We start from the raw sequence: 11,305 nt of genomic DNA, 5'->3' as shown, positions 1-11,305 counted from the left end.
ATAAGGAATGCAAGAGGGCTAGGAGAAATCTAAGGGAGTCAAATAAAACTAACCTTGACATTAAGACCTACAAACAGATCCTAAAGAAGAAAAAAATCGATTTTATGTCCACAAGGAGAGAGGAGCTAATTTTCTTGGGCAGAAATAACCCCAAACGTTTTTGGAAAGAACTCCAACCAAGGAGGAAGCAAACTGAAAATAATATTACTTCCACCCAATGGTTTGATTATGCTAAGAAACTTTATGAACAAGAGGGTGGAGTGGGACAGCCACCTTTGGTCAATGATACCACAAATATTTTTACTGTGCAAGAGATAGAGACAGGGATTAAGAGGTTGGGTGGAGGCAAAGCAAAAGACCTTGTTGCGTTTCAAGCTGAATATTTGAAGTGGGGTATGAAAACTCTTGCACCGCACATCACTGAAATCTTCAACAAAATCTGCCAGGAAGGGTTTCCGAAAGATTGGACAATCAGCCTTGCAATACCACTTTTTAAGAGTGGTGATGTTAACAATCCCTCCAACTACAGGACTATAATGATCAATCCCCTCTTTGCTAAACTTTTTGGTAGTATGATAGAAACTAGGATCAGCAAATGGGCAGAAGAAAATCATAAACGTGCTAAAGGGCAAGCTGGTTTTAGGCCAAAGCACTCGACAGTGGATCACTGTGTCACTCTGAGACACATTATTGAAAAAGAGTGGGAGAAAAAAGAAGAGGTTTTTTGTTGCTTTGTTGACTTCAAAAAGGCTTTTGATACCGTTCCGAGAGACAAGCTTTGGTTGAGGATGGAAGAATTGGGGATTCCTAGGCATCTCAGAGCTGCTACTCATAGAATGTACGAAGAGGTGAAAGTCAAAATCAGAACTTCAGATGGCATTTCAGAATGTTTTAGGAGCGATATCGGGATCAAACAGGGCTGCCCTTTATCCCCTACTTTATTTGGTTTATATATTGACAAACTGGAAGAGTGGTTAAACACGCAAGAGCGTGAAGGCATTCAGCTAGGGGAATTTGTTATAAAGCTACTCCTATATGCGGACGACCTCATTTTAATTGCCAAATCTGCTTGTGGTTTGCAAGACCATTTATCTTCTCTTGAGCGCTTTTGTAGAATGGTGGGGATGCAAGTCAATATCAACAAAACCAAGGTTATGATTTTCTCTAATAATAAAAAATAGCATCAACATGAATTTTATTACAATGGAAGTGTTCTCGAAGAAGTTGCGGAATATAAATACCTTGGCATCGATTTCAACAAAAAACTAAGCTGGTCTAGCTGCAGGTATAAAAGGACATTAGGTGGATGGAAGGCTTTCTACGCTCTTCAGAATAGGTGCCGTGAAGCGGAGTTGTGGGATTGGAAAACTATTCAAACCTTGTTTGGTCTTCTTGTGCTGCCAGTTGTTCTTTATGGGTGTGAATTATGGGCCAGCAGCACTACTATAGCACAATGGAAACAAATCGAAGGAATCCAAAAGCGCTTGATTACAAACAAGTTTAAAATTAAAAGCACTGTTCCATATGACATCATGCTAAGTGAAATGGGGGCTGCGCCTATTGAGGCACTTGCTATGGTTCGCCTTTTAAGCTATCTAAAAAGAATCGAAAAAATGGAAGAGGATAGATGGCCGAAAGTTGTCTTTAGTGACACACTATGTAAGCGAAAAAGGACATGGATGCAACAAAACATCAAGTGGATGAGTAAATGGAATATTCATTTCAATATGTGCCCCACAAGTAATAAAGAAATAAAGGTCTTTGTTATGGAGAAATTCTACAAGAGAAATTGGGGAAGCGAGATTGGGAGGAAGAAACTATATTATATAAATGAGTTCAACCCCACTTGTGATCAACTCGAAAAAGTGTACATAGGAGCCAACATTTCTTGGAGAGCTAAAATTCTTATTGCTCAGCTGAGAACCAACTCTCACCAACTTCGTTGTGAGACCGGGCGTTGGAAGAGGCCAAAGGAGGCTTGGGAAGAGAGAATTTGCAGATTTTGCAATTCTGGGAAAGTGGAAACGGAACAGCACTTTATTCTAGAATGTGAGGCCTACAAGGATAGCAGGGATAAGTTTGCGGATACTATATGTGACAGTTCTTGGCATAACCTGTTCAACGAAGAGTATATTGAGCAATTGGGGGGGCTCATCATTAGTCTACACAAGAGGCGAACATCGCTACTTAAGTCTGCTTGAGTTGTCTTGCTGTCCCATAGGCTATTTTTGGCCTCGTGGACGTTAAAATTTTATCTATCTATCTATCACGCCTTTTTCAGAAGACCAAAAATTAAGTACAATCCCAAAATCATTTTCCACAGTTCTGTCTGTCTCGCGCCTAAACTTCTTTGTCGAGACCCAGAATTGAAAAATTGAATAATTCATAAGATGTTCTCAGAAGTTTGTTAGTAGGGTAGGTCAATTAATAGAGCACAAAATTGCACATCAGAAGCGAAAGACGGTGGTTTTTTTCACAAAAAAGTTATGAGCCACCAATAAACATGAATATTTCGTGTTGCTCTTCCTTCTGTTCGCGTTCTTCTATATGAGTTCAGTTTTAACTATGCGGCAGAGCAACTCCATTCTGCTACTAATGGCAGGAACAGTCAGAGCTCTAACTGTCATTTTTCCTACTTCAATTCTAGTCAATCCATCTGTCCGCTCCGGGGTTCGAACCCTGCACTACCTTAAGCACAATGAAATGCTAATGTTGCGCTCTACCTCGTGGGATTTTACTGTCAGGGGAACTTCCGCTTCTAAACCCAGTAAGACTTACCAGTGCCTAAAAAAATTCTGTAGTTTAAGAAATTAAAGTATTTTTGTGTAATTTGAACATCGCTTGACATAGTTTTTTCGCTTAAATGGCTACTTTTTTTCCATTTCGAATTGAGTGCAGTAAACACAGGGCTATTGTAGTATGTGATTTCAAGAAAATTGAATATATGGAAAACAGTTCGAAGGCCTGACGTCTACCTGACTTTCGAATAATAATTTGGGTGATGGCTGAATCGTTGAAGTAGCTCTCATTTCATCTGGATCAACACACGATTAACAGTGTCAACCTTTTAGTTAATGTTTATGGAATTTTGAAAATAAAACAATCCTCTTTTCAGAGAGGATAGTAATTTCACAGGTTTTTCATGAGGAAATATTTTGAATATTTCATATACCCATTTGATCACTTGTAATATTCGTAACGGCAATAATGTGCAAGCATTGTATCTGTTGGTGCTCTCAGATATCTAATTTGTAATGGTTCTGACAAGGGAATATGTAAAGGCTCCGATTGTGCAGTCCAATCATTGCCAACTCTTCCTCTTCTCAACCCTTTCGTCTTCCATTGAATGTGACTGATATAGAATAGTAAAGACAGTTGATGCTGCTGATTATTGTAACTTGAAATTTATCCGAATAAGAGAATTTCCTCTGCTTAAAGAGTGGATGTAGTCCAGACTAGCTGGATGAACCACTGTAAATTCTGTGTCCATTCTTGCATGTATTTGATTCAGTTTTAGTTTTCAGTTTTACTCTACTTTTCTGTATTTTTTATTTAGCTCAACAATTGGTATTAGAGCTAGTTAAGCTCATTTGATTTTCTAGAAATCGATAAAGATTTACAGACACCTTGGATGAGGCGGATAAGTGAAAAATCGAAAAGTTTTCTAGGCAAAACTTTGGGCTATATGGAAAGTGCAGATAGAGTCTTTGCTCATCAAGCAAGATTTACAACCTGTGTTGCTTGGTAAGACAAAGGGAAAAGGATCATTGACAGACGAAGAATGAGAAAAACTGAATTTGAAAGCAAGGGCAATGATTTTCTTAGCTCTCTCCTATAACGTGTTGTTTAATGTTTCAGCTGAGCAGACAACTAGAGAGCTAGTTGAGAAATTATCTTCATTGTATGAGATATCTTCAACATCGAATAAAGTTTTTATAATGGAGAAGCTATATAATTTGAAAATGAAAGGAGGAGGAGTAATGTTGAATCATTTGAATGAGTTTAATACATTAGCCAGTAAACTCATTTTAGTTGGTATATCATTAGATGATGAAATAAAAGCCATTTTATTATTATGTTCACTTCGAAACAGCTGGGAAGGCGTAGTAATGGCTTTGAGCACTTCAATAGCAGCCAAGAGCAAGCTGAAATTTGATGAAGTTGCAACCACATTACTTAGTGAAGACATGCGAAGGAAGCACCACGAATCCTCTTCCGGTGATGCTCTAATAGTTGTGAGCACAAAAAATATAGGAAGAAGTCATGAAAGAGGTCGACATAATAATAATAATAATGGAAGAGGCAGATCAAATCGTCACTTGAAGTCTAGAGGAAGAAATGTCACTTGCTGGTTTTGTGGTAAACCAGGCCACACAAAGAAGCAATGTTGGAATTACAAGAAGGCTCAAAACAAAGTAATCTAGGATGGTGTAAATGCTGCAACTGATGGAGCTTTGGTACTTGCAATTGGTGACATTGATTCAAGTTCATGGGTTCTTGATTTTGGTGCATCTTTTCATGCTACTCCATGTTAGAGTGCATTCACAAATTACCACGAAGGTATGCTTGGTAAAGTTTTTATTGGGGATAACAAAGAATACAATATTGTCCGGAAAGGGGATATTTTATTGTTGCTGAAAAATGGCAGTCAATGGCTTTTAAAAGATGTGAGGCATGTTCCCTCACTCAAGCGCAATCTGATTTCAGTTAGTCAGTTGTATACACAAGGTTGTAATGTTAACTTTGATCTTGATTCATGGAAAGTGTCCAAAGGTCAGTTAGTTTTTGCTAAAGGAAAGAAATCTGGAAGTTCGTATGTTTTAAAACGCAATAGTGAAGTGGAAGCAGCTGTGGTGGTTGCAGAAAGTAATGCTGAACTTTGGCATAAGAGGCTCAGTCACATGAGCAAAACAGGTCTTGAAGTAATGCTTCGAAGAGACTAGCTTCTGGGTCTTAAATCCCTTGATTTGGAGTCGTGTGAGCATTGTCTTTATGGCAAGCAAAATCACACCAGCTTCCTAAGGACGGGTCATGATAAGAAACCTTCTCCATTAGAGCTTGTGCATTCCGATGTTTTCGGTCCTACGGAGGTAGCTTCTCTTGGTGGTGCTAACTATTTTGTCACATCTCTTGATGATTGAACTCAAAAAGTTTGGGTTCATATGTTGAATAACAAATCTAAAGTATTTTCAAAGTTTAAATCTTTTAAGGCTATGGTGGAAAATCAGATTGGGAAAAAGATTAAATGTCTACTAACGGACAATGGTGGTGAGTTTTGCTCTTTGAAGTTTGATAATTTTTGTGCAGATCATGGTATTTAGAGGATCAAAACAGTCCCTTATACACCTCAAGAAAATGGTGCAGTAGAGAGGTTGAATTGGACTATCTTCGAAAGGGCTTGGTGTATGTTATCTAATGCTGATTTGGGGAAGGAATTTTGGGTAGAGGCGTGCAATACTACTGTTTATTTAATAAATTGAGCTCCTTCATCACGTTTGGATTTTGATATTTTGGAAGAAAGGTGGATTGGTAAAAGAATTTCTTTCTCTCATTTACAAGTGTTCGTCTGTGATGCATACGTTCATGTTCCTAAAGAGCAATGAAGGAAATTGGATTTTAAATCCAAAAGATGTGTATTTCTGGTGTATGGTGAAGATCAGTTTGGTTTTTGATTGTGGGATCTAGTTGCTCATAAGGTGGTTCGTAGTCGGGATATTATTTTTAATGAGAAAACATTCTCAGGTCAACACAAAATGGTAACTACTTCTGATAATTCTTTTGATTATAATTTATTTGACAATGGCGTATATTCTAATCCAAAAGGCCACACTTCAAATGCCAAATTTGTTACTTTTGCTCCAATTATGACAATTCCTACAGTTCAACAAATCACAAATCCCATTTCCAGAAGTTCTATATTTCGTCCCAAACCACCAGTCACAAATGTCTCTAAGGAACAACTCCCTCTACTTGCCACGCAGCCATGTTCCTTTCCTAACATTGAGTTTTTAAAATACTCCTCCTTTGAAGTCCGTGACCCCTCCACACTAGGCGGTGCCCGATTCCTAGAACGTAATGCTATGTTCCCCACTATCCCATCTTCGTCATTGTCTACGCTACCTCCCACGTCCCCAATTTGTAGTCGATACCCTGCGGCCACCTTTGACAGGGCACATATGCCAGATAGACAACTCGATGTTTTGTCTATTCCTTCCCCGCTATGTGTTCAATGCCCAAACGTCGACTCTCTCCAACGTTTAGTTTCTTCCACCTTGCACACTCTAGATTTGCTTGACACTTCAGGCCGCACACGATTGGACTCTTCCTCCATTGTGGACTGGCGTGGTGAGCACTTATCGACTATGCGACCCAGCTCGTGCATTGCACGAGGATTCGCTCCTCCCTCTAATATTTTCTTTGAGCCACAAGGTGAATTCCAATCTGAATCTAGTGGCATTGAACCTCAAGCAATAGAAGAGGAGACTAGAAATAACCACGCTACTCCCTCACTTCAAATGCCACAGAACCAACCCGCCACTGCAAATACAGAGAGTGTTCGACACTAAAATGTTCATAATGCGCATAAATCTAATGCTAGTGAACAAGATAATAAACTGCAGAGATCTACGAGAGAAAGAAAACGCCCAAGCAAATTTGATGATTATGAACTTTTATTCTCTCTGTCCTGATTAGGCAGAGCCACAAACCTTTAATCAAGCTTCCAGTGATGTAAATTCTGTGCATTGGTTGGATGCCATGAAAGATGAATTGGAGTCCTTAAATGCGAACAATACTTGGGATATGGTACCACTTCCGCCAAATCGTAAAGCCTTGAAAGATAAATGGGTCTACTGGATAAAAGAGGCAGATGGAGGCTAGAAGAGGTACAGGGCCAAATTGGTAGCAAAGGGATTTGCTCAACAAAAAGGTGTGGATTTTAATGTGATTTTCTCTCCAGTGGTTAAAATGCAAACCATTTGTTTGGTTTTAGGCATAGCAACAACTTGGGATCTTGAGCTTAAGCAACTTGATGTCAAAAGTAAAACAATGTTTCTACATGGGGATATTCAAGAGGAATTGTATATGGAGCAGCCAGACGGATTCATTAAACAGGGGCAAGATCATTTATATTACAGATTGAAGAGGAGTCTATATGGATTGAAGCAGGCTCCACGTCATTGATACTTAAAATTTGATAACTTCATGACTCAACAAGGTTTTACTCACTGTGAATTAGACCCGTGTGTTTACTACAAAAGACTTCCTATTGGTGAGTTTATGATTTTACTATTGTATGTTGATGATATGTTGACTGCTGGAAATAGTATGTAAGTCATGCATGAGTTGAAGACACATTTAGCTCTTCGTTTTTCCATGAAAGATTTAGGGGCAGCAAAGATGATTCTTGGGATGGATATAATCCATGATAGACAGAAAAGAGAAATTAAATTATCTCAAGAAAAGTATATTCTTAAAGTTTTAGAAAAGTTTAATATGTCAAATGCCAAGTCTGTAGCCACTTCATTGGGTGATCATTTTCGATTGTCTTCAAAAATGTGTGCTTCCAGTCCGGAAGAAAAACATGAGATGGATGGTATTCCCTATTCTTCAGCAGTTGGGAGTTTAATGTATGCAATGGTTAGAACCTGTCCGAATTTTGCTCATGTAGTGAGAGTCGTAAGTGGTTTTATGAGTAATCCAGGTAAAACTCATTGGTAAGCAGTTCAATGGATTTTTTGGTATTTGAGAGGCACTTCCTTTCATGTTTTATGTTTTAATAGTAAGACCCCTTATATTTGCGGATATGCTGATTCTGATATGGCTGGAGACTTAGATAAAAAGAGGTCTACAACAGGCTATATGTTTACTTTTGCTGGGGCAGCGATTAGTTGGACTTCTCGTAAGCAACAAGTTGTTGGTCTTTCCTCTACCGAGAGCAAATATATTGCTCTTACTAAGGGGGCCAAAGAGCTATATGGTTATAGCGATCGTTTGGAGAGTTGGGATTTCAACAATCCAACTTTACTCCATTTTCTGACAGCAAGAGTGCCATTCATTTGGCTAAAAATTCAGCTTTCCACACTCTCACGAAGCATATAGAAACCAGATTTCGCTTTATCCATCTTGCTCTTGAAGAGGGAAGGCTAAAGTAAGAGAAGATTGATACAAAAGTTAATCCGGCTGATGTGTTTACAAAGGTTGTACCTCGAGAGAAGTTCAAATTTTGTAGAGCTTCTCTCGGCAGTGTCATGACATAGCCATAAGCATTCCAAGTAGAGGAAATCTTTGTGCAACACTAATTGGACTTCAAGTGGGAGATTGTAATGGTTCTGACAAGGGAATATGTAACAACTCTGATTGTGCAGTCCAATCATTGCCGATTCTTCCTCTTCTCAGCCCTTTTGTCTTCCATTGAATGTGACCGATATAGAATAGTAAAGATAGTTGATGCTGCTGATTATTGTAACTTGTGTTTTATTTGAATAAGAGAAATTCCCCTACTTGAAGAGTGGATGTAGTCTAGACTAGCTGGATGAACCACTATAAATTCTGTGTCCATTCTTGCATGTATTTGATTCAGTTTTAGTTTTCAGTTTTACTTTGCTTTTCTATATCTTTTATTTAGCTCAACAAAGTTGATTTTTAAGGAAGTATGATAAAGCCATGTGAGCTAGTGCAATTGTTGTGGGAAAGTGAAAGAAAATGAGAGTTTGTGCAATTACACGGCCCCTTTTTGGCTATAATACCAGGGGCTATGTTAACATTGGGTGTGTTGCATCTGTTGTGCGGGCAGAGACTTTAGCCTTCTAGATGCACGTGCTTCATTTGTTTTTATAGCACATTGACATGTAGGACTTTGCTTCTATTGTTCCCGCACTGGTACACTTCTGATTTAACAATGGAACTCGCACTAGCATGGAGGCCATTGCACACCAGAGTTTGAATCTGATTTTGCCGAGACATCTACCATCAGTTACAATGCTCGAGACCACATCAACTTGAGTGCTTGTGTTCATTTGGCCAGCCAAGACTTTATGTATTCACCTTACATTTGAATCAATAGTGGGTACCATGTTATTGTGGACGGCATTGCATTCTTGGCACTATATTTGATCTTCTAGAAAAACCTTCTAATATTAAAAAATGCAATTGTTTAATAATTGCATAGGTATTTAGTAGATGATGGACATGTATTTAAGGCTGGCTCATTTGTTGTAAGAGAGGCCTTGCATGCGTAAATAAACAAGCCTCCTATTTGTTTGTGCGCATGTGATCGAGAGGATTGGTTGATTATTATGCGAGTTGTTATAATTAAAAAACATTTATAGGATCTTCTCATGGCGTTCATGTTTATGCTTATGGTGCCCTAACACTAAGAAGCTAAATAGGATTAGTTTTTGGCATATTGCAAGCCTATTATAGAAGAATAAACATTCACAGAGGGCACATGAAAAGATCCACTCCTACTCAGATAATGGTCTCGCTGTTCCATGCAAGACTTGTTGCTGTTTCCACAGTTAATGAATTTTACCCAGAATAATAGATACAAATAAAAACTCGCCTGCTCCAGGGTCTAAACTCTCATGAAATTTGAATGCCACAAAACTACTAATGACATATCATCTTACATTTTTTTTGGCTTTGTTCTTGATCCAGGAAGGCATTAGTCTTCTCTGATGCTAATAATTTTATTTTTTTTGGTTTTCCTTCCAATCCATATCCAATGTTGTTGCACTTATGATGTCATATTGACCCACTTTTGAAGTAACATGGTGCTATTCATTTATTCTCAATTCTGTATACTTGTGTAAATTTTGAAGTGAGATCCCAGCCATGCAGGAGCACACAATTTTTATATTTTTGAACTGTGCACTGAACAGGTTTGTACAGATTTGCTGCTAGAGAAAAATCTTCTTATAAAGCCTTGAATTCTTCACGTACTGCTATATGAGGCTTATATTGTAATGTCCCCCACTTAGCCAGTTTGGAGGTATGTTGTCGTTAGCCCATTCTTGTATGGTCCCGAGGGCTAACCAGGACTTCAAAAGGGATCCTGAGGTTATTTGGCCCAGTCAAATTTAATTACAGGCCAAATGGAGTTCATTTGTTGGGTTGTCAGGAAGACTTACTATTTTTAGTAAGCCAATAGGGGGATGCAATGCCTTCAATTTTCAGTGACAGGATGAGATGCGTTTTGTTGGGCTCTTTCTAATGAGCTATTATATGTGGGATTTCAAGTTTATTTGGTATATTATTTTAATGTTTGAATTTACAACAGTAAAGTGACTATTTAAATTAAATATTATAATGTTTCATAAAGTCACTTTATAAAAATCAAGAGTCTCCCTTTTGAGTACATAAATGGACTTTGTAAAAAGAAAAAAAGAAGTAATATTAAAAGTCATGTATTATCCCACATTGGCAAGACGGAAGCGTGGAGCAAGTGAGAAAGGGATTAAAAGGAAGAGGATAGCTCTCATTTATGTAGGCTTGGAAATATCAAAAAAATTGGAGAATTTTCTGGAGATTATATCTCAATAGTTTGAAGGACGAAATCCCTTCAAGCTGGAAATCTTGACGCCATTGAAAGATATGGTCTTGAGATTCAATATGGTAGCAGTCTGAAAAAAGCAGATACGAAAAAGCAGCCCGAAAAAAGCGGAGCCGAAAAAGCAGACGGAAAAAGCAATCCGTAAAAGCAGTTCAAAAAGCGGAACCGAAAAAGCAGGTTGAAAAAGCGGGTACGAAAAAGCAGGCCGAAAAAGCAGTTCGAAAAAAGCAAAGCAGAAGGGGCAGCATAGAAGGAAATTATTTCAGCCATCTACAACCAGGTTCTTTTGTTAGTATTGTTTTTAGGGTGTTATAAGCTTTCAGCTGTAAGTGTGCATTATACCAGCATTATCATTTTGTAATCCATGTAAATGCCAAAGTCTTGGCCATATTTCATGAGCATTGTAATTTTCATTGCAATTAAGAAGATAATAGTTGCTGGTGTCATTTAAGCAATTTAATATCATTATTTATCAGCTAGTTAGTTTGCATACCAACTGTTTGTAAAAATGTCAGTTGGCTGTAGGTGTTCATTTCTCATGCTTAGATCATATATATGCACTGAATATTGTCAAAATTAGTAGCACACTCATGTTAGGTCATTGTGTAGTCCATTGTAGTCTTCTAGCACAAGATTTTCATTGATGCAAATTGAAGAAAAAGTCATTTGAAGCTAGCTGAAATACTATATCAGTCATATGTCCCTTGCATATGAATTGTTTGATGAAATTCTTTGAGCTTTCATCAGCATTTT

General features: G+C 38.1%; 1 protein-coding gene across 8 annotated transcripts in view; it reads left to right on the top strand.

Annotated features, from left to right (window-relative positions):
* The first annotated feature begins 2,332 nt into the window (after positions 1 to 2,332).
* LOC149535399 (putative UDP-3-O-acylglucosamine N-acyltransferase 1, mitochondrial) overlaps positions 2,333 to 11,305 on the top strand; it is a 212,211-nt gene continuing 203,238 nt past the window's right edge. For 7 of the 8 annotated variants that reach the window (XR_016357006.1, XR_016357007.1, XR_016357008.1 and 4 more), the window contains exon 1: positions 2,378 to 2,767. Coding sequence is in view for 4 of the 8 variants with exons in the window: in XM_089804577.1 (XP_089660703.1) it covers positions 2,548 to 2,767 (220 nt within the window). In the remaining 4 variants the exon portion in view is untranslated. Of the gene's footprint in view, positions 2,768 to 11,305 lie in introns of all 8 variants that reach the window. The other variant, XR_016357009.1, reaches the window with a different exon arrangement.

The sequence above is a fragment of the Cupressus sempervirens genome, chromosome 10 (genome assembly GCF_028749045.1).
Source record: "Cupressus sempervirens isolate cs-2001-9-10 chromosome 10, ASM2874904v1, whole genome shotgun sequence".
NCBI lineage: Eukaryota > Viridiplantae > Streptophyta > Pinopsida > Cupressales > Cupressaceae > Cupressus > Cupressus sempervirens.
This window is presented reverse-complemented; position numbering and strand designations above follow the sequence as displayed.